Here is a 24,486-nt window from a genome sequence, read left to right on the forward strand (position 1 = left end):
TCCAATTTTCTGAGTTACAATTCAGTTGGGACAAGATTTAAATACATTGGGGCACCTGGGTGGCTCAGTGGGTTAGGCCTCTGCATTCAGCTCAGGTCATGATCCCAGGGTCCTGAGATTCAGCCCCCAGTCAGGCTCTCTGCTCAGCAGGAAGCCTGCTTCCCCCGTCTCTCTGCCTGCCTCTCTGCCTACTTGTGATCTCTCTCTGTCAAATAAATAAGTAAAATCTTTAAAAAAAAAAAAAAAAGGTTAAATCATTATGGGGTGCCTGGGTGGCTCAGGTCATGATCCCACGGTCCTGGGATGGAGCTCTGCATCGGCTCCCTGCTCAGTGGGAAGTCTGCTTCTCCCTCTCATACTCCCCCTGCTTGTTTCTTCTCTCATTGTGTCTCTCTCTGTCAAATAAATACATAAAATTTTTTTTAAAAAGTTAAATGATTATAAATGAGCTACATTAGAAAAAAATACAATAATATAAGAACTGACAGCAAGGTTGCAAGCTGCTTGCTAATTGCCAAAAAAAAAAAAAAAAAAGCCCAATGAAGTATGACTAGAAACAAAAAGAATTAGAACCTTAGGAGTAAGAAGGGAGATGTGGAGGGAAGGACTGAAAAAGCTACAAGAAGATAAGAGTTTTAAAGACAGGTCAAACTTATATTTGTATTTAGGAAACCATGAGAAAGGAAATTTGCTTAGCTGAGGTTACATAATTACTTCAGTGAGACATATGTGGTAAGGAGACAGAGAAATAGGAATATTAAAAAAATTTAATTGCTCAACAAAGTACTTGTAATAGTAACAATTTTGTGTGTTAGGTAAGTGGGAAGTTTACCACAATTAAGTTCTCCAGAGGTCTGTCCCATATACTTTTATGATTGAAATGATTGAATTGTTCTGCATAGGCACTGTCTACTAGACAAAAGTAACTTTGAGTACTTGAAGTGTAGCTAATACAACTGAGAAATTTTTATTTTTATTATTTTTATTATCTTATAGTTAATTTTAATTAATTTTTAATTTAAATTAAATAGCCACAATTACGAGATGATTGAATGAAGCTATTCTAAGAGATACCTATGAATCTGTTCTATGATTAACATATTTAAAAGACATACGTCGGGACGCCTGGGTGGCTCAGTGAGTTAAAGCCTCTGCCTTCGGCTCAGGTCATGATCCCAGGGTCCTGGGATAGAGCCCCACGTCCTGTGCTCTCTGCTCAGCAGGGAGCCTGCTTCCTCCTCTCTCTCTCTACCTGCCTACCTGTGATCTCTCTCTGTCAAATAAATAAATAAAATCTTAAAAAAATAAAAATAAAAGACATATGTCATCAAGTTGAATGAAAAGGGGGGGTGCCTGGGTGGCTCAGTTGGTTAACAGCTGCCTTTGGCTCAGGCCATGATCCCAAAGTCTTGGAACAGAGCTCCAAGTTGGGATCCCTGTTCAGCGGGGAGCCTGTTTGTCCCTCTCCCTCTGCTACTCCTCCTGCTTGTGCTCTCTCTCTCAAATAAATAAATAAAATCTTAAAAAATAAAGTTGAATGAAAAGGACCAGGTTTTGGGGGGGAGCAAGAATCAGATGTTAAATATTATTCTCAAACTCAAACAAAAACATGTAAACTCAAGAAAAGGAAGGAGACTACCATTTCTCTAGTGCCTACACATGCCAGTGTAGGTGCATTGAATACATTCACAGCAGCTTGTAGCCTTACAGCTGGGAAAAATGGACATTCTGGACCTTATTCATACAGAACAATCTGAAAATTACTAATTGATTACTGGTAAATATCAGTGGTAAAGCCTATTTAAAAATTTCAAATAAGGCAAAACATTTTTACTGAAATATAATGTATGAAGACTAATATTGATAGCCAGTAAATATCATTGTAATTATATCATAGTTAAAGAAATTTTGGAAAATAATGACAAAAATTTATTATTTTCTCTTTGCATTTCAAAAATAAGTTACAATATCATCTCTCTTTTAAAAAAAGAAATTTATAAGAATTTTGGAAGAAAAGCATCAAGGGAAAACTGGATTTTATGTGAAATCAACAAAACTGCTTATCATTTAAACAATTGTGCATTATAGACTACATGTTGTAAAGCCTTGAAAAAATTTAATCTGCAAATGCACAGCACATCTTTTCTCTAATATAACACCGATTAATAATCATTGTTTCAAACCTCAGAATTTTCAGCTGTTTTAGCTACATGTAATTCGTGTTCAAATATGATTTCATATGATTTGATACATGGCAAAACTGTCATTATTGAGTGATTAAAAGTGTTCTACAACTGATTGTGGTGATAGTTGCACAATGCTGTGAACATATTAAAAGTCATTTAACTGAACATAAATAGATGAATTGTATCAAATATGAATTGTGTCTCAAGGAAGCTGTTTAAAATAACTAGACAGAGAAATCATAAAGTCATTAGAGAAAGCAAATTTCTTATTTTCCTTGCATATGTGGTATTTCACATGACTGAGTTATAAAGAAATTTTGCTTTCCCAGCATTTCCCAATATTTCTGGTTTTGTCCTGGTTTTCTTTCATGCAATCTTTTCTCTCTTCTTTAAGAAAAGAAATTAACTGCTCTAAACATCAGCCTCAAATTTTCAGGATATCAATCAGTAATTTTGTTTGACAAAGATTAAAATTTGCCCAGTCTCTACAGTGAAAGAAAATTATACATTTTCCACTAGATGGCACTGGTGTGCAAATAGTGTTGCTAGAAGCTTCAGATTCTCACAGCAATAAAATTATTAACACTGCCACATTGTTTTTATTCACTTTGATTGGTTTGAGTAACATAAAGAAAAGTGAAAAATTAAAACAAGATACTTCTCTAACTTGCTAAGATCCAGGGTAAACAGAGTCCTTACTTTACAGATACAGGATGTAATGCGAGGAAAAATTATCACAATCTTTTGTGCTAAAGCCAGAGTAAGAACCCACAGTCCCTGACCATACAAGTATACAATATAAAAAGTGTGAGAGTGGATTACCCTGGTCAAAAGGAACAAGAAAATTCATCTCCATTTCCTCCATTGCCTCGATTTCCTCATCTCAATTTTCTCAACAAATGAGGCTCGAATTGGATGATCTCAAATAAGACTATAGGGTTTTTAACTTTATCCTATAGTGGTCTTCTACTCAGCTCATAACGAAGATGGCATTGTAGACATATTAGCTCATCTGATCCTTAAGCTATGAGTTCCATATATATTATTTCATAAAATCCTAAATATATAAGCCCAATCTATTAATTTTATAAGAGAAAGAGAAGGATCATTTTGTTTAATACCATATCACTTGAGTAAAGCACAGTGCCCAACACACAGTAGACAGTCAGAAACATTCAGTCCTTAAATAAATGGATGAATTAACTGAGCTTAATAACTACCCCATTTAGTAGGCAATATTATTTCTCCTTGCAGCTGAGGAAACTGAAGTTGGAAATATGAAGTAAGTTATCTAAACCACACAGTTCAGTGGCAAAACCATTTAACACAATCCGACATTATTTTGCACTATATATTTACATGTAATTTTTCCACAATAGAAGAAAGCTCTATGAGGACAGGGAACATGTTTTTCCTTTTCCTTATGGTGTATGTAGCTCCTTAGACAGAGCTGGCACACAATTGGCGCACAATAAATAATACTTATATGTTTAAGCTCAAAGCAACCCTAATTTTTGCAACCTGGACTTGAGCATTCAATGAGTTCTACTCCTAGACCACATTCAGTTTCATTCTTTTCATTTTATTCCAACTCCACTACAAAATCCAGATCTTGTTTCTGGATTTTTGCTAGGTTTCCCACTGACCTGTCTTCAAGTCCCTTTAACAAGAAGCCTTAGAAATCAGTAAGCATTCCCACTTTGCTTCTCCTTGAGATTTCTCCTAGTCCCTATAGCTGAGCAGTCCACCCTTTCAGCCCTCAAATCCCCAGGGGTGCTTGTGGGAGTTGAGCACATCAGCAGACGGACCTGGTTCTGGTTTTGGCTCTGTTATTTGTATCCCTACTGTCTTTGGCTAGTCCAAAGGCCTCAATTTCCTCATCTCAATTTTCTCAACAAATGAGGCTCGAATTGGATGATCTCAAATAAGACTATAGGGTTTTTTACTATCCTATAGTGGTCTTCTACTCAGCTCATAACGAAGATGGCAAGTTTTGGGGGGAGAATGCTTGGGCTCTATGGGTGGGAATAAATCCAGCGCTGGGAAAGCCTGTGCACCCGAAAGGGCTGTTCTGGCCACAGGCAATGCGGATGGCACGCCTGACATGTGAGCCTCCTTTCCGCGAGATTGGGCTCCCGGACCAGGTCGGCCTCCCCACCACCCCGCATCGCTAGGGGGCGCTGCAGGCCGCTCCCCGGAAGCGGGTACCAGACGCTGGTCCGGCGCCCGACTCTTGCGTCTTCCGGAAGCGGAGCGCTGGGCCCGCAACGGCTGGCTGTGCGGGAGCGGCGGTGGCGAGCCCGGTGGCAGCGAGGAGACCTTAAGGGGACCCGGATCTGGCTCCCGCCCCGGGGCGGAGCGCCATGGACGAAGCAGGCAGCTGTGCGAGCGGCGGAGGCTTCCGCCCGGGCGTGGACAGCCTGGACGAGCCGCCCAACAGCCGCATCTTCCTGGTGATCAGCAAGTACACGCCGGAGTCGGTGCTGAGGGAGCGCTTCTCGCCCTTCGGCGAGATCCAGGACATCTGGGTGGTGCGGGACAAGCACACTAAGGAGTCCAAGGGCATCGCCTTCGTCAAGTTTGCCCGCAGCTCGCAGGCCTGCAGGGCCATGGAGGAAATGCACGGCCAGTGCCTCAGCCCCAACGACACCAAGCCCATCAAGGTGGCTGGTGCCCGGGTTGGGGTCCTCGCGCGAGTGGGTGGGGTGGGGCCTCCCGCGCCTGAGGCTGTGTCAGCGTGGGGTCGAAGTAATACATCCGCTCCCTGGGGCGGCCTGGGCAGCACCTGGTCTTCCGGGGGCGGGAGGATGGCGTTCGCGACAGGGGTGCGGGGTTTGGGCGGTGCGGGCAGAGCGACCTCCGGGACTTGGGCAGCAGAGCTGCAGTGACTGGACCTGCCCCCTCTGTGCTGTCACTACTCCGGAGCCGTGGACTCCACCGCCCACTCCTGAAGCTCCAGTCTTAGAACCCCGTTTCCATAAACACGGGCGTTTTTGTTTTCGTTTTGGTTTTTACATTTTTTTTTTTTTTTTTTTTTTTTTTTTTTTTTTTTGCTTTTCTTCAGGATACTACTGAGCTTAACCACTTGATAAAAGTGTGTTAAACTGTGGCCTCTCTGGTGTTGGGCGTTTGCCCAGTACCAGACGAAAGGGTACATGTAAATAGTGTTTGAAGGTGACTATAACTGCTGCTGTTGCCTGTTTGTCACACTGTTGTGTTTTTTAAGATCTTAACTAAGCCCTCTTTGTGAAAGTAGTAATACCTTCCGTTTTGTTATTGCCACTTTTCTTTGAAAGCAACCAAAGTAACCGGCCTTAAGCAGGGCCAAGTCATCGTGATGGTAGTATGGTTGTATTGTTACTAAATGCTTCTTTGTCTACTCTTAGTTCACCCTGGAGGCATTTATATTGTTTCAGCACTTAAACTTGTGTAAAATTAAGATGACTGGCAAGTGGCAGGAAGGGTGATTTTTGAGAGTTACTTGACTTAATCTATGCTTTTAGCGCAGTGCTTGGCAAAAGATAGGCCCTCGGTATATCCTTATGGTCGTAGTAGCCACAGTGGCATTCCTTACTGGCTGTGAACCCAGTTCCGGACCCGATCCTGAGGCTCTGCCAGTTACTTCAACAGTATCCTCACCTGTCCTGTAATTCTGTTGGAGACTTCCGCAAAATTCCCTTCTCCCTTGACTTTTTTTCCTTTTCTTCCTCCCATTTACTACAGAAAACTGGTAAGAATATTATTAATATTGACTTACACAAGTGAAAGACTGAGAGATACATCAGTCTCCGGAGGTCTTACCTATCCCTCCATCCACAAAAAGAGAAGGAGCCTAGGAGTATATCAGCATTACAGTAGACCATAGACATTCCCTTTATTTCCACCTCCCCAACTCTCTGAAATGGAATAGAACAGGTCATTAATAAAATTTATTGTAAGTCCACAGCATATGGTAGATCAGGGGTTGACAAACTTTTTACATAAGAGGACAGATAGTAAATATTTTAGGCGTTGTGAGTCACATACAGTCTCTGTGACCTATTTGTTGTTGTTTTTCCTAAAGATTTTATTTATTTATTTGACAGAGATCACAAGTAGGCAGAGAGAGGGGGAAGCAGGCTCCCCGCTGAGGCTTTAATCTACTGAGCCATCCAGGTGCCCCAACCTATTTGTTGTTTTTAACAGCCCTTTAAAAATGTAAAAACAGGGACGTCTGGGTGGCTCAGTCGTTGGGCCTCTGCCTTCGCCTCAGTTCAGGATCACAGAGTCCTGGATCAGTTGAGCCCACATCACTTTGGGCTCCCTGCTCAGCAGGAGCTTGTGTTCCTTCTCTTGCTGTCTCTCTCTCAATCAAATAAGTAAATGAAATATTTTAAAAATAAATTAATTAAATGTAAAAACAATTTTTAGATCATGGGCTGTAGAGAAACAGGAGGCTATGGTTTGCTGACTCCTGTCCTAGATTGATAATTTTATCTCCTTCTAATTAAATTAGCCAGAGAGGGTTTTTTACTTTGAGTATAACCACAGAGGTCTGTGGACAACCCAAAAAATGTCCCAAATCTTAAACCTATATAATTCTCTTTTCTTGATTAAATTCCTGCAAGAGAAGTGAAAGTCCCAGCACTGAAATGCACCCTCCCTTTTAGCCACAGAGAAGTTATTCCCCAAAATAACTAAAGTTTAAGTTGTTTTTTCACATTTTGGTCCACTCAGTTTTAGCCAGTAGTTTGTTGCAGTGCAGGACCAAGCTAGGCAGTCTAAGTTCATTTTCAGTGGGTTCAGCTTGGGTCTGTCTTCCACTGGATTGTAGTTTTTTACTTGTGTTTGTTTTTGTTTCTTCTGTACTTCCAGTTAATTTAATTCAGCTTCAGCTTCTCTCGTGTAGTTTGCTTTTGCAAAGTTCCAAAGGATCTGTAAGACACATAGAAAATTATAGCCCTAGGCTTACAGCCAGAAGACTGGTTAAGTAAGAATTATTCTGCGACCAACAACATTATCTTCAGCTCTGCAAGAATGCCTCTTATTTAGAGCTTGTACTGTGAACATAAAGTCTCGGGAGAAATCTCCATTAAGTGGTTAATTATATATGTGTTCTTCTCAGACACTGCCTGCCTTATTGGAAATTTGAAACACTCCAGTCTTCTATAATTTAGAAGTTTGTGATCTGATGACACCTCTGGTCTCAAATCTTACTTGAGACTCTTTCTTTTCCCTGTTTCTTCTTATATTCATAAAGGTTTCCTATTTCATTTTTCTACTAATCATTCAGTAGTGATATATCCCCTAGACTGACTTTCTAGTGGGTCATTTTTGAATTGCTTAGTACTGTAATTACTGTATTACTAATACCTCATACACTGCATATAGCATAAGTTTATTGAGGGAGTAACAGTAGACTCTTATTTAGAAATATGTCTCCAGCTGTATCTTGTAAAAAAGGTCCTACACCTCTACGACAGCTGTTTTCTAAGCAAATATACAATCTTCTGTTTCAGTACTTTTGAAATCTCATGACTTTTATAAGTCTCAGTCCTCTGGGTTGCTGCCGCCTTTGGAATTCCATTTCAATGGTATACAGCCTTCACTCCCCCTTTAAAGTAGAAGAAGAAAAAAGAAACCTTAAGGGCTTTGTGTGGTGATTTATGTTAATTTTATTACATGTCTTCACGTAATCAAAAACAAAACTAGTCATTAAAATTCTTATCCTTATAGCTCTATAAATCACAATCCTAATTAGAGATTTTAACATTCCTTTAGGATAGTATAAAACTGTAACAATTTTATAAAGTAATAAGTAGTAATCTCATATCATAATCCAAGTAATAATAATAATCTGAGTTACCTAATGTCACAGATGATGTTTCAGTAAAAGTAAATTGCTAATAGTAGAAAATGGAGCCTTAGGTAGTCCGGTGCATTTTCTTGCTCACATAAATCACTTGATCACTGAGATTATCCAGAATATGATTATGCTACTTTTTTAAAGGTTCATATTAAAAAGAAGACAATTAAAAATAAATACATTGTAGACTTAAACCCAACTATATCAATGATTACATTAAATATAAGTAGACTAAACATGCCAATTAAAGGCAGAGATTATCAGGGTTTGTTAAAAAAAAGAAAAACCAAACTAAGTACTGTTTAACAGAGACATGTAAAGTATAAAGATACAAAGTGGTTGAAAGTGAAAGGATAGAAAAAACTTGTGTGATGTCATACAAAATGGTGTTCAACACAAGAAGTATTAACAGAGATAGGGCAATTTCATGGGAATAAAAATGACAGTCAGAAGTACATAATGATCCCACATGTTTATGAAGCCAATAATATAGTTTCAAAATACAAGAAGCATTATTATATAGAACTAAGAGGAGAAAGAAAAATTCACAATCAGGTTTTTATACTCCTCTCTTAGTATCTGATGGAACACCTGACAAAATCAGTAAAGATGTGATACTTAACACTTTAATCACTGTAGTTGGCATTTATTGGACCCTATACTCAGCTATTGCAGAGTACACATTCTTTTTCAGTGCACTGACTTGCTCTTGGTAAACCAAAGAAAAAACAATGCAGACATTGGTATTATCTCATTAAAAAAAAAAAAAAAAAAACCCATTGCAGTAAAGATTACTTTAAAAAAACTTTCGACAAAATCCTATTACATTGTGTTTATCCTAACGTGAATCTCATAATAATAATGAAGTAAGTGTACGTAAGAAATAGGAAAACAGTTAACTATTATTTTTGGGATTTTGTTTCTTAGGTTTTCATTGCTCAGTCCAGGTCATCTGGAAGTCATCGCGATGTTGAAGATGAAGAACTCACAAGAATATTCGTTATGATACCAAAGTCCTACACAGAAGAAGATCTACGGGAAAAATTTAAGGTACTTATGTTTTCTAATCAACTAGCATCTGTGGTAACGTAGAATCCTAAACTGGTTGTATGGTTACTAAATCTTAAGTGTTGTTTGTGTTATGTCGTTAGATTGATGCTAGAGAATTAAATAACTGTTTTTAAGTCATCTATTTCCATCTAGTTTTAAAATATTAAACCTAGAATAAACTAAATAAATAAATATATAACTGTTTTTAAGTCCTCTATTTCCATCTAGTTTTAAAATATTAAACCTAGAATAAACTAAGTAAATAAGTGGAAAATATGAATGATGGTGTTTTCTCCCCCTTTAAGGAAAACACGGATTCAGGAAAATAAAGCCTGGAGTTTTAAATTAGGTCACATATCCAATAGGTGGTGGACAAAGATTTAAACCCAGGCTGTCTGAATCTGGAAGCTGCTCTTGGTCTTTACACTTTCAAAGTACCCTCTCACCACTCTGTTGCTCTCACATTGAGGGGAGTCAAGTAAGCCTGAGTGTGTGAACCATATTATCTAGTATTTATTCTAAGCCTATGGCATGTTGATGTACTTATTCACAGAAGGGCTCATCCTTTATGGAATATTAGTCCTAAAATTAAGCCTTAGGAGGAGTTTTATTTATTTATTTTATTTATTTTTAAAGATTTTATTTATTCATTTGAGAGAGAGAGAGGGAGAGAGGACACAAGCAGGGGGAGAGGCAGTGGGAGATGGAGAAGCAGATCCCCGCTGAGCTGGGAATGCAGCATGGGGCTCAATCCCAGGGCCTGAGCCGCAGACTTTTAACCATCTGAGCCACCCAGGTGCCCCTGAAGGAGTTCTATTTAAAGGGGAAAAAAGGGGTACCTGGGTGGCCCAGAGGGTTAAGCCTCTGCCTTCTGCTCAGGTCATGGTCTCAGGGTCCTGGGATCGAGCCCCGCATCGGGCTCTCTGCTTGGTAGGGAGCCTGCTTCCCCCTCTCTATCTGTCTGCCTCTCTGCCTGCTTGTGATCTCTCTCTCTGTGTCAAATAAATAAATAAAATCTTAAAAAATAATAACAAAAAAAAAATAAAGGGGAAAAAAACTACAGCTCTGAACCATATAGCAAGATTATATTCAGTGAAATTTAAAGATAATTTTAAATTTCTTTTTAGCCATTGACTTTTATATACATGATATACTTCTACAAAAATTATTAAAAATCAATTCTTAAATTATTTTGAGTTTTAATTTTTTATCCTTTTTTCTACTAAGTTTCCCAATACTAAATCAGGTAGGCAACAAGCAACGAAGAAAAGAAACAAATAGTAAAAAGTAATTTCCAAACTTTCTCTGTCCTACCCCAAGAGTTGAAAAAGTAACAGCTACCAAACGTATATATTCCAAACTTCCTCCAATAGTAAGAACTTTTTACCTTTTTCTGAGTGAACAAATATGACATTTTTATCCAAAGGTATAATAATTAAGTTGTTAATTGGTTACATGAGAATTTTATGAAATAAATAATAAACACTAAGGGGGCGCCTGGGTGGCTCAGTTGGTTAAGCATCTGACTCTTGACTTTGGCTCAAGTCATGATCTCCAGTTCGTGAGATGGAGCCCTGGCGTCAGGCTCTGTGTCAGGCTCCTCACTCAGCTCGGAGTCTGCTGTAGATTTTCTCTCGCCCTCTCTCTGCCCCTCCCCCTGCTCACACACATGCAGTCTCTCTCTAAACAATAAATAAATAAAATCTTTTAAAAAATAAATAATAAATACTAAGAATATATATCCCATATATCTCCATAGAATTGACTTTCTGAGCACGCTAGTGTTTTATTGATATACTTTGAGAAGCTCCTCTTTAAAGGAATACACAGTTACATCCTGTGAGAAGGCAAACAGCTGTAGCTAATGTTTAGTGTATCCCAGACACTTCAGGTCTATTAGTTCCTTTAACTCTTAGCTGAAGGCAGACACTTAACAACTGAGCCACCCTGGTGCCCTTCATTTAACTCTTAAAATTACCCTTTGAAGTAGGTACAACTTTTAGCCCCATTTAGCAGGTAAAGAGATAGGCACAGAGAGGATAACTAAACACTACCAGGCGCCCCTGCTCAGTTAATAAGTCACTGAGCAGGGGCGCCCTGGGTGGCTCAGTGGGTTAAAGCTTCTGCCTTCAGCTCAGGTCATGATCCCAGGATCCTGGGATGGAGCCCTGCTCCCCGGCAGGGAGCCTGCTTCCCCCTCCCTCTCTGCCTGCCTTTCTGCCTATTTGTGATCTCTGTCAAATAAATAAATAAAATCTTTTTAATAAAAAAAGGGACTGAGCAAAAATTTGGATATAGAAGGTTCAATTCCAGCTTATAATCACCACTGACCAAGACTTTGAAGCTTTCAAAACCATTTACACATTCTTACTCGCCCTCCATGACATAGGCAAATTATTTGATTCTCAAAGACCTAGTTCCTTTGTGAAATAAATAGTATAATATATATAATATATATTAGTGTATACATAAATATTAGGTATGCGTATATCTATACACACATACATATTATACATATATCCTTGAGGGATTATTGTAGCAATAAGGTAATGTATGTAAAGCAAATGTTCAGCAAATGAAAATGAAAATCATTATTTTGGTTATGTTATTATTCGCTTATATTGTTAGTATGGTTCTTTTTCTAATGCCTCATTAGTTTGTGACATTTTGATTCTATTATTAAAAATGGCTGTAAATTCTAATTCTGATTTCAAGTTTTGCAAATAAGGGGCACAAATAAACTTTAAGTTCTGAAATAATCTGTTCAATTATTGATTTTGACTCCTCTACGATCATTTCTTTTAACTCTTATAGGTGTATGGAGATATCGAGTATTGCAGCATTATTAAGAATAAAGTAACTGGAGAAAGTAAAGGTTTGGGCTATGTTCGATACTTAAAACCATCACAGGCTGCCCAAGCAATAGAAAACTGTGATCGAAGTAAGGATGTGTTCATTTAACATGTTAAAGACTTTTTAAAAACTTTTAATTATTCTAAATAACTGAATTTAACATGTGGTTTTACTAATAAGCATACTTGCTAATTTAATCCTAGCGATGCAAATTTAAATATATGTATATACCTAGGATGAAAATTATTTTGGGATTGTGATTAAGTTTTCATTGAGACACTATCTTGAAGAGAAATATGAGCAACTCCATTAACTTAGCAAGTGAAAATACTTTTGGCACATTTTGGTTATTATTCCTATAGTAATTTAAAATTTTAAAAATTGACTTACCCTTTCCAGCTTTAAAAAAATTTTTTTTCTTTATTTTAAAAAAACCTCAAGTTTTCTGGTATATTTGTTCATATTTAAACTACACCTTAAATAGAATTAAGTATATGCTAGTAAACATAAAGGTTAAGGATGGGACTTAGTATAAATTTTGCCTACATAGGTAACTAAATATATATTAGGTTAATTTTGAGGTAGACTGACATTAATTGGATTTTGTGCTGTTACTGCTGTATATAATGAAAAATAAGAATTTTAAAGCAGCCAAGGAAAATATCCTTTGTTGTCACACTCCTAGTTATAGTGACCTTTAGAAATGAGGATTAGTTAAATTAGTAGGTTTTAGAATATTATAAAGATCTATATGTACTAGAAAGAATTACTCCTGATCAGTAGAATTCTTAAATAACCCTGAGGTACATATCAAAATTTCCTCTCTGATCCTTCTGTATTTCTCAACCAGCCAGCATTAATTGAGTACCTGTGATATACTCAGCAATATGTTAAGTAAAAAGATACAAAGGGAATAAATTTATAGCTTTTAAGGAACTTAATTATTTTGGGTAGCCAAGCTCTAATAGGCAAAAAATAGTTAAAGAATTATAGAAGACTTTTTTAAAAAGCTCTTTGAGAGCAGGGAGTGTTTTATTTGTTTCTCTCATTCCTAGTACCTAGTACAGTTATAGACCCTCTGTAAAGATTTATTGAGATCTCTATCAAAGAAACTGCTGTTTATAATAGACTCAATAGAAATTAGCCAAATGAGAAAATGTTCAAAAATATGTGGTATAGTCCAGCAGTGGTGAGAAACAAGTGCATTGAGAACATGAGAACACCTCTAGAGGTAAGATTGACATCTGGTATAGAGTACAGGACAGAAGGTGAGAGCAGTGTTAACAAAGGCACAGAGCTGGGGGTAAACATATCTTTGCTTAATACTGTGAAGGCAAAAGTCTGAATAAGGCCTAATTAATCCTATTGAGAAATTAGGAGACAAAGTTAATTAACACCATTGACACCAAACATGGGAGGTTATGAAGAGTTCAACCTCAGGATTCCATTGTAGACTGCTTTAAAAGGAGAAAAATAACTGTTTCAGGACAGTTGCTCTAACCACAGTATCAGGGATGGATTTTCAGAGAAAGAATACAGAGTGACTTGGTTTTATCCTTTTTGGAGCCACTGAATAATATGATGAAAGCTCTGAACCCTCTTTGAAATATGCCCATGTGCACATATACGTAAGCGTATTGTTTAAAGTTTCAGAGAGTTCATGGAATCTTCCCACTTATTTGAATTTCATCTTCAAACCCCTACTTAAAACCTTTGATCCAGAGGCGAAGAGACCAGTTAATGAGTTGTTGGAATTAATTGAAGGGAATCTGACTTAGAAACAAAGGCAGGGAAGCTAGAGTAAAAGACATCTTGTAAGTGAATTTCAAAGGAAGAATCTTGCTGACAGGTTCAATGTGAAGAGCCCTACAGGATTTTGATATTGAGCCAGGGGAACAAACCAGGATGTTATTTGTAATAGGGAGGAGACTGGAAAGGATAGGGTAGAACTACTGATCTTCAGTGTCTGCCTTGACCATAACTTGAGATTCTTGCTCTTTTTATTTATTTTTTACCATCTTCCAAAAAGAAGTAGGTGTGGTACAGATGGCCTTTGCATAGATTTTGTTTTGTACAATTATAGTTCTAAAGCTAAGTCAAGCACTAGCAATAAAGTATATTTGCAGGTGTGCTAAATTTGCTGTGAACTTTGAAAGTCATAGATTCTCTTTTTCAGGTTTTAGGGCAATCTTGGCTGAACCTAAAAATAAAGCATCTGAGTCCTCGGAACAAGACTATTACAGTAACATGAGGCAGGAGACATTGGGACATGAACCTAGAGTAAATATGTTTCCATTTGGTGAGTAAGCTATCCTTTCTTTTAATAGTGTATGTAATATATACAGTCGGATTTGGATTTTATAAAATATTCTTTTATCAGTAGTCTGTAAATCTCACTTAGTGAATAAAAGTTAATGTGGGGTTTTTTTGGTAAGTTTGTCATGACTCCTCATGGTCTTAATATTTAACACTTGCATATTTAACGCTATGTGTAACATAGAAAACCAATTGGAAATTGTACATTATATAAGCATTTTGTATATAATATATAATATAATATATAAGCATTGTTTATAGAATTCTAATTTCCAATTATAGTTTTCTGTGGTCAGTTATGTATTATCTAAATATTAAACTACATCACTGCCAGTTTTTTGAGGAAACTTCTGCCTCTGTAAGGGCCAAAAAGTATGAAAGACCTATACTGATATCCCCTCAGTATGAGTCCTGAGATTTTATCCTAAGGTACTGCTGCTTTAAAATTAGGGCTAGAGAAAGGAAAGGAATGACAAACATAGAAGTTAACAAAAGGGAGAAGTGAGTGATAAAAGTAAGTCCTATAAATATTATTTAACATAATCTTTGTTTTAGGCAAAATACTTGCCATATTTTGCAGGTTTGCATATTAAATGTATTCCTCTGAAGTTATACTACACATTTCTGCTTATATTTCTGTGTCATAAGCACAGTGGGAAGAGTTGTCTGTTTTCACACCATTGGTCCCTTCTGATAGTGCTAATGGCCAAGAGCGTGCTACAAAATATAGTGCCTTGGTCAAATGCAATGGACTTGGTCACAGCTCATCTTACTTACTTGAACCTAAAATGTTAAGTGAACTCTTGAATGTATAGAAATTAAAAGATATACTTTTCTTTTTATATTGTTGGAGAACAACAATCTGAGTTTTCAGGTTTTGACAAGAATGACAACAGAGGCCAAGAAGCTATTTCCAAACGCTTGTCAGTTGTATCAAGAGTTCCTTTCACTGAAGAGCAGCTTTTCAGTATTTTTGATATAGTACCAGGATTGGAATACTGTGAAGTTCAACGAGATCCTTATTCTAATTACGGTAAAATAATGTCTATTATTTTTTAATATACTGTGTTTGGTTAAAATATCTTTTCTCTAGTGACGCTTTTTATGTCAAATACTCTTTCTATGACAATTTTTTGTTTTCTTTTTCTCCGTTTTAAACTTTTAATTACAGTGATACCTTAACAAATAAACCCCTGAGAATATATCTCCTTTATACAATGTCACATATTTTTAAAAAATATTTTAACTCCCACAAAATGGAGCGTTCTGTTTCCAGTTGTATAACCAACTGGACCTCAGAATGGGGTCCCTATACTCCTGATTAATGTTAGGCAAAGTTCTGAAACCCTTCAAAATGTCCTCATCCCTAAGTGTCTCTCTCTTTTTTTTTTTTCCCAAACTTTATACCCAAAATGAAACTCCTTCCCTTCATTTCAAGCATCTAATTGCCCTACTTCTTTCTCTACTTCTTCCCAGTCTTAATTGAAGCAAGGCTCTGGGGTGCCTGGGTGGCTCAGTCATTAGTTAAGCATCTGCGTTTGGCTCAGGTCTTGAACCCTGGTATCAAGCCCCATGTCAGGCTTCCTGCTTAGTAGGGAGTCTGCTTCTCCCTCTCTCTCCCCCAGCTTGTTTCCTCTCTCTCTCTCTCTCAAATAAATAAGTAAAATCTTTTTTTAAAAAATTTGAAGTAAGGCTCTAATATTAGCCATTTGAACTTACTAACTAGTTAATTAACTAAACCTAATATCTAGTGTTGGCTTAACCATCTTCATAATTTTTTAAGTTTTTTTTTTTTTAAGGCTTTTTAAAAATGGAGCTATCGTGGCATAATGCAAAATGGTTGGCATTCCATTTCACATCAGACTCAGGAGCAAATCCTAGCACTGGCATGCAGCTCTGAGAACTTGGCAAACTGCTTATCCCTTCTGAATCTCTGTCTCTTCATCTATAAAACGGGATTATTAATACCTTCTATGTCAGGGTTAGATAAGAATTAGGAATGCTGTATGTAAAAATACCTAATGCAAGTCCTGGCACATGATGGGCACTCAGGAAATCTCAGGAGTTTATTGGTTTGCTTTAGAGAATTGGAGATGAGGGGTAGTATGGAGAGGTCATACTTGGCATCTGTTCTAGTACTATGGATAGACTCGATTGAGCCCTTATAGGGTGTGATGGATTTAAGGGGAAGTAGGAAAGTGAGTCAAGTCATCTGGGCTGGTAGGCCTGGAATGGTGCCATTCTTCACCCAGATACATGCACTTAATTCACTATTACTCTACCCAGCCCTAGTCTTTTAGTGTAACTGCCCATCTGAGCCTACTTTGGACCATCTCCAACCCTAACCCAGCCTTAGACTATCATTCTGTGTTCTGATTCTAAGGCACACAGTTTGTGGTTTTTGGCACATTCATTGTTATGTATAATTCTGTTTGTTTTGTATTTCTTTCCCTTTTATCTGATATGTTGAAATGTGTTCCTTTACCTTCTGTAACTTTTCTCTGGTTGAATGTGTCTGATAAAAAGTATGTGTTATTGGGACACCTTTTTATTAATAGAGGTATCATCATAGAGTTCTGTCTGAATTAGTTTTATATGTTCCTTTGCTTTCTGAATTTTAATTTCATTAAAATGTTGGGGTGCGGGGTGCCTGGATCAGTAGGTTAAAGCCTCTGCATTTGGCTCAGCTCATGATCTCAGGGTCCTGGGATCGAGCCCCGCGTCGGGCTCTCTGCTCAGCAGGGAGCCTGCTTCCTCCCTCTCTCTCTGCCTGCCTCTCTGCCTACTTCTGATCTCTGTCTGTCAAATGAATAAATAAAATCTTAAAAAAAAAAAGTTGGGGTACTTCGGTTTAGAGAGGAACATGAAATTATAGCAGTGTTTTCCCCCAAGTGTTTCCCCCAAGTGATATATATATGGGTTATATAGTCTATATATATTATACTATACTATACTATACTATATTATATTATATTATATTATATTATATTATTTTATATTATATGTGAAGGTTATATATTATGAAAACCTTTTGGTTCTGTTATAAGCTCTTGGGCTATCCATATATGAACTCTGGTATAAAATTATCCCCCCATTTCAGCATCACCCTCCTGAATTGAAATCTTTCTCCTTAGCTGAAAGCTCTCCAAAGAAATGTGAAATATGTGACTTCTAATCTGAGAGCCTCTGTTCCCTACCTTTTGTTTTTTTATCAATATCACTTTTCCTTTCTCTAGCACTGCAGCGAGCTTGTTGACTATATGTTCTTATCAGACTGTATATTCTCCTCATTTCATTTCCTACTCAGTATGATAGGGAAAATCTTAAAATTTCAAAGCAGATTTCAAAGAATAAAAATTTAAGAAGAACTGGTTTTAGGTATTTCTATCATATAAGAAACACCCGTATCTTAAAATTAAATTCATTGGGCAGAACTTGCTCCAATAATTAACATTTTCCTTAAAATATGTTTATATTTTTGCCAAAGTCTGGTTTAGACTTTGTAGGAACATAGTTGTTATACGTATGTATAAGAAAACTTTGTTTTCTGCTCCCTTTGACTCTGTGTTTACTAGTTGTATGATACCAGGCTATTTCTATATTGCTTCATTTTGTGGCAAGAAAGGCTTTAGGTGCCCTCTTTTTTTCTTTTTAACTCCTGATACTCTCTACTTTGTTTTAGGTCATGGAGTGGTTCAGTATTTCAATGTAGCATCAGCTATTTATGCAAAATACAAGTTACATGGGTTTCAATACCCTCCTGGGAATCGGATAGGTGTTTCCTTCATTGATGATGGGAGTAATGCAACAGAGTAAGTACCATCTCAGGAGGGTCTAAAGCAGGGTTCTGGGTGTACATGATAGGACTTGAAGAATAAGAATGGAAATCAGTTAACCTCTTGAGTGAGGAAGTCACACAAAACGGGTAAGAAACTGAATGTTTCTGGTTTTCTGTAAATCATCAGTTCTATTCTTTAGTCTTCTTAGAAAAATGGCAACGCAGATGGTAGCAGCACAGCTTGCATCAATGGTGTGGAATAACCCAAGTCAGCAGCAATTTCTGGTAAGTACATGAGAACTTAACCTCTCTGATACATCAGTAGGTTATAAAATAAATGTGGCCTTTGTTTATTACCTATGTAAGAAACTGTTCAGAGCTACAGTACAAGATCATATAGAAGTAATGATATAGATCTCTTTAGCTCTTGGCTTAAAATCCTTACAGTGCAGTTTTTCTTTTTCTTATTTTGTACCTAACTCTTCAACAGCAATTTGGAGGAAATTCTGGATCACAGTTGCCTCAAATCCAGACAGATGTTGTACTTCCATCATGCAAAAAGAAAGCCCCTCCTGAAACACCTGTGAAAGAAAGACTTTTTATCGTGTTTAATCCTCATCCTTTACCTTTAGATGTATTAGAGGATATATTCTGGTAAGATTTCAATTCTACAAAGTTACGTTTTATAATATAATTTATTTAAACCAGTTATTTAAGCCCTCTCACAAACTTGAAACTTTCTGTAGCCAATACTTAACAGATAGAAAGGATTTGTTCTGCAGTTAAAAAAAATTCCTATTTATATCACCTTTTAAGATATATGATCATTTCTCTCTCTTCTTTATTATTTATATATCTTAAGTCTCCACACAGAATTTCCTATTATTTTGTTTTGAAGATATAAAACATAGTATTGTTTTTTAAAAGTTGCATGCATAAAATGGACAAATCATTTGTTTCTTTATAGAAAATACATATCTGCGTAGACCTGCCCTGTAGAATTCTTTTTACATAACTTTTCCTTTGTGATTATAATTCAACTGAACAGAGTTGAATTATAGAAATAATTTTCTATCAGAAATAGAAACAAAATAGAAAACAGCATTTCTATTTTGTTAGCACTCTGTTGGATCCTTAAGGATTGTATTGAGTAAGCAATTATTTGATTGTAAGTAAGAGTACATAATAAATATAGAAAAAGGAAGGCTTTTGTTTATTTTTGTGTTTTTAATAGAACTCCTTTAATCTTATTTCTTTTTGGTCTTTTTTTTATTTGCCTTATAACAATGTTAGCAAATTCTGAAAAATAGGAAGCTCATTGAAGAGTCACACAAAATACCAGTAGTTCAAATATTTTGTCTTTTATTTAACTGATTCATGTAGTCTATTTCCTAAACATTTCCTTTATGCCAGGCAGTTGTCATACTAAGTGCAAGAGACATTGTGTAAACCAAACATATGATGTAAATAAGACATAGTAGTTCTTGTCCTCTGAGAGCTTATCTCCTGTAGGAGACAAATGAGTAAGTAGGATACTACAACCTAGTGAGGTTGGTGTTGTGAAAAGGAATATCCAGGCTATGAAATACATAAGGGAAGTATCTACTTCTAAAGCTCTAAGAAGCAATGTATAATTAAAACAGATAAAAACAACTTAGAGAAAAAAGGATGTTGTAGGGGTGGTTATTCCTGCAAGAGAGAATGTGAAAGGAGATGGTTAGAATATGGGATTTGAAAGGGAGGGTGAAGGGAGAGAAGACAAGGCCCATCTCAGGAAAAGCCCACAGGAATCCTTCTGATGGAAATGATCATATCTGTGTTTTGGAAAGATCACTAGGAAGGTAAATAATAGATTAGATAGGGACAAGCCCAGAGGGCAGGGAAACAAGTGAGGAATTTAGAGCATTCCAAGGAAAAGATAATGACTGGCTGAATGAGGAAAGAGACCTGAGTGAGAATGAAAAGAACTTGACTAATAGAGCATGTGTTTGAGAAGGAAGATTGACTTGATGGGATGTGGGGAGAAGAGTGGAACTGATCAGGTTGTATTTTTATCAATTTCATTTGATTTTTTTTTTTTTTTACTTCGTTTCAGTCGTTTTGGTAACCTAATCGAAGTTTACCTTGTGTCAGGAAAAAACGTGGGGTATGCCAAATATGCAGATAGAATAAGTGCCAATGATGCCATTACTACTTTACATGGAAAGATCCTAAATGGAGTCAGACTTAAAGTTATGCTGGCGGATTCCCCAAGAGAAGAATCTAACAAACGACAAAGAACTTACTGATTTTTGAGGTAAGCCCTTTTTAGTCTGAATTTGAATAGCACATTGGCCAGATATTATAACAGGAAGATATGTATGGAGTTTGTTTTCAGGGATTTGGAAGTTGTCAGAAGCATTGTGACTTAAAGGTTGGCTAATAAAACCACAGGTTGGGTTAATTTCATAATATGTTTTTTAAACTTGAACTTTATAAACTTAAATGTTTTTGATGTTTACTGAGAGAATTTTTTGCCCTTCTATGAAATAAAATCAGCTTTTAATGTAGAAAATTAAACAGTGAGTTTTTTTGTTTGTGAATATCTTAAATATTAAGAATTTGACTTTTTACCATATGTTTAGCTAACCTCAAAATTGAAATAGCTCTAAAGATTTTTAACTTGAAGGATTAATGTCTTGAGTTAAAACTTAATATCATTTATAATAACCTTTATAAAGAGTGTTTTGACATCTCACTAGTGAAAGGGCTAAAAAGCAGTATCAAATAATATATCTTTTTGGACCTTTTGAACCTAAACGCTTTTCTCTGGACTTGAATGTGTGAGTTTGTGAATTAAAAGCACATATTCAGAAAGTATTATTATATGTATATATGTATTAAAAAAGGAACCCTGACAATTTACCAAAAACTCTTGTCTATTATAATAATACATACAGCCATATGAATTCCTTTTTCTTTTAGTTTTCAGAAATCAAACTTACATTTCTTTTTCTGTGATAGTCAACACATACCTCCATGGCCGAGGGAAACATTCTTTAAAGTAGAAATGTTCAACTCTTTCACTTTTTTTATTCTGGCAGTGAATTCTAGGTTTCAGGGGCAGCTGAGAGTTTTTCCCACACATCCAGCTTCCCAAGCCCACTGCTGATCAGCAAGCCCTTAAGATTGTCTTGCAAGTTACTGACTTGAAAGCCATTTTCTTTTACCTTCGTTTTCTTTATGACCAATTATGGCGACTAGCAAGTATCAGAATGAATTGTCACAAGCCTTACTGGTGATGACCCTTTTTCTGATAGAGCAAGTCAGGTGATTAGTTCCTCCTTCCTAGAAGGCGGTTGGCAATAGGAAATGCCCATTGGGCCCATTATGAATAATCCTAATTTAGAAATATCTTGAAATGTTTTATTTAGTCACAAAATTCATTTCTATTACCCCATACAATGTACAAATTTTAAAATGCCAATGAAAAAGAATTAGCAAGTCCTTCTTAAAACAAAGCTGTCTTTTTACATTTACAAATAAAATGTTAAAGCCTGAATTCTGGTTAGACAAGCTATCTTCTAAAATAGCTAAAATGTGTTTGTGCCTGTGAATATTTTAACATATAGCTAACAATTCTTTTATTCAAAGAATCTTTGTTTTTGAAAAAGGATAGTAATACTAAGTTCTTAACATGGGGGAAATACATGAATTACTCCTGTGGTTGAGCCTTTCCTAGTGATTATTTGTATAGTACAAAAATATTAAACTTAAAAATTAGAAGATCTGCCTTGGAATTCTGTCAACATTTAACTGACTGTGATTGGGCAGATCTCTTCACCTTTATGAGGCTGATTGTTTTAACAGGGTTATTGAGAGAAAATTAATTGGAATTCCTTATGAAATATAATAATGTTTTGCAAGTGTGAGCTAAAACTCTTGCCTTGGTGATTTCAGTGAATCTTTGAGATGTCATCTTATCAAAATGGTCAGAAACTAAAAATTTAGTGATACAAAATATGGCCAGCTGGTGCTGTGCGAATGAAGCTTTATAATACCACATTTTTCCCTGTAAAAATGATATACGTTCATCCTGTTCCCTACATTAGAGGAAGTGCATAGTCTTCAGCATGACTGTTCTTAAACTACAGATCTATCCTCTTTTCCTTTATTGAACCGTTGTACCTATTCAGAGCAAAGATAAAGTTGGGTCAGGTTAGCTGAAAATGGTAGGACATAACCAGCTGTATTGGTTTTGAATGTTTCGGAAGTTGCAGGACATTTTTCGAGTTTATTTTTGCTGTAGGTTTTCTCTTTACTGTGGACTCCATGAGATTCTCCTCCTTTGTTGGTATATTACATAAATGGTTTTATTTATTTATTTATTTATTTATTTATTTATTTTTAAAGATTTTATTTGTTTATTTGACAGAGAGAGACAGCAAGAGAGGGAACACAAGCAGGGGGAGTGGGAGAGGAACAAGCCGGCTTCCGCTAAGCAGGGAGCTTGTTTTGGGGTTGATCCCAGGACTCTGGCTGGGATCATGACCTGAGCTGAGGGCAGACACTTAATGGCTGAGCCACCCAGGCACCCCATAAATAAATGTATTACTTTAAGGTTCAGTAAAATAATATGAAAGAGTTTCTCAAATTTTACATGATTATGGCAATTGAAATTCTTAGGGAGGGAGAGCATTTTTTTATTTGTTTCCTTGATTTTGGGGGACATAAGCACCACTCATAAAGGCTGGTTCCTTTTGTCTCTGAGAAATAGGCCTAGGATTAAGTGAGCTATACCTTTGAAATAGGGAAAGAAACTGGTCTAAGAATATAACTTTGAAAGTAATTGAATTCTATTTTGAATTGGGTTTAATTTACAAAATGTGTTTCTCTTTCTGTTTGAGGAAAATAAAAATTTTAGTATTTCAGAGCATCCTGATTTTGTATTAATTCACAGCATTTTCCCTCCAGAAATTCAGTACCTGCTTACATCATTCTTCTGAGTAAGTTTGGTTTTGCTTATTTGGGGGCATCTGTGATTAAATAAGCAGATAACGTTGGTTATTTTGAAATAAAGGAAATTCCTAACGTTTTAGGAATACTAAATACAACAGCTGTTTCCTTTCAGGTGATGATTTTCATACTTCTGTTGTGTTCTTTCTACAGAACAAAGACTAAATAATGACATAATCCTCAGCTGACTGACTGAAAATGTGACTGGACGCACTCCCTGTGGACAGTTGACCGCTTTTTTTTTCATATCTCTGATAGTCTGTGCACAACATTGTTTTGTCTGGGGAGCACGGATTGTTGACATGTATTTTTGCATTCACATGTCAGTGCTAAAACTAATATAATAGTTGTTTCTTAGCGCAATATGTTGTTATATGTAGCAGAAATAAAGTTTTCTTTGCTCGACTAAATCATGCCTTATTTATGTGAAAGAAGAGAATAAAACATATAATAGTGTTTAGAATTTGATAAAATGACATATTTCATTGATTTTGAGATGCACCTTTTTTCATATTTTTATACTTCTGAAATTGGAAACATCTTGATATCAATTAGGTGCCTTACTGTTTTTATTTCTTAATGGAACATGAAATAATGGTGCTTCCTTCAGTCAGCTGCATCTTAGATTCAATAAAATATGGTAATTTGCTGCTCAACCTACACATGCAGATTGGCTACTTACTTACACTTAATCTGAGGCAAGAGCCAAAAGACATACCAGAAATATTTATACTGTATTTTTATAGTTATACGAAAATTTGTTGGTAATTTTGTAAAGATCTTTGAAGATTATAGAGCAATGGTAATTTTAAAAAAGAGTCTCAGGTTATTATGGATAATAAGTTTAAATAAATAAACCAGACGTTTTCCCTTTATAAATACAAGATATAATGGCTGCAGCAAAAATATGATGTGTGAGTTATTTCAGAACAGACTATGAGAGAAAGAATAGTCATTTCAAAAAAAGATTAAAAATTAGGACCCTACTCTGCTTGTATTTTGAAAATCCAAGAAAAATTTTTAGCTGCTCAAAAAAGGTGTCAGAAACTCAGCGTCTTAAAAAAGGTATTATAAATGGTATGCAGTTATTAAAACCACTGAATTACTTGCTCATTATGCCTCTCACATTCTAAGTTAAACTAAAAATAATGAAGGATTAAATTCACTGAGCATAAGAGAGTATTGGTTGCAGTTTGACATCCCTCCCTTGAAAAATTGAAATCCTTTTTTTTGAATCCATAATTTTAGTAAATTTAGATGAGAAAATTTCCAATCTCATCTTCCCAGGCAAGACTGACTGAATGAGAATAGAATCTTTGTGAACCAAATGGCATATTTTGAGAAGAAAGTAAATGCTCTCATTTGAAAGGAAAAAAACAAAAACAAAACAAAACCTAAGTGAAGGGAGTTGAGTATTAATTACCAACAGGTAGGCTTATTCATCCTAAACTCATTTACTGTGC

At 36.2% G+C, this 24,486-nt stretch overlaps 1 protein-coding gene across 5 annotated transcripts; it reads left to right on the forward strand.

Annotated features, from left to right (window-relative positions):
- The first annotated feature begins 4,379 nt into the window (after positions 1-4,379).
- On the forward strand, positions 4,380-23,433 carry RBM45 (RNA binding motif protein 45). Of its 5 annotated transcripts, none has more exons than XR_004288801.1 (11): positions 4,380-4,849; positions 8,959-9,081; positions 11,896-12,022; positions 14,111-14,233; positions 15,098-15,283; positions 17,933-18,062; positions 18,229-18,313; positions 18,519-18,682; positions 20,124-20,324; positions 22,968-23,013; positions 23,177-23,433. XR_004288801.1 is itself a non-coding variant. In XM_032356058.1 (11 exons), exons 1-9 carry the CDS (start codon positions 4,550-4,552, stop codon positions 20,314-20,316), a joined length of 1,431 nt encoding a protein of 476 aa, XP_032211949.1. In that variant the 5' UTR covers positions 4,380-4,549; the 3' UTR covers positions 20,317-20,324; positions 22,983-23,013; positions 23,177-23,433. The 5 variants fall into 5 exon arrangements, 4 of the variants coding, with proteins under 4 accessions (XP_032211949.1, XP_032211948.1, XP_032211951.1 ...); XM_032356058.1 differs by having other exon boundaries at positions 22,983-23,013; XM_032356057.1 differs by lacking the exon at positions 22,968-23,013 and having other exon boundaries at positions 4,381-4,849.
- Positions 23,434-24,486: the final 1,053 nt, after the last annotated feature.

The sequence above is a fragment of the Mustela erminea genome, chromosome 8 (genome assembly GCF_009829155.1).
Source record: "Mustela erminea isolate mMusErm1 chromosome 8, mMusErm1.Pri, whole genome shotgun sequence".
Classification (NCBI taxonomy): domain Eukaryota; kingdom Metazoa; phylum Chordata; class Mammalia; order Carnivora; family Mustelidae; genus Mustela; species Mustela erminea.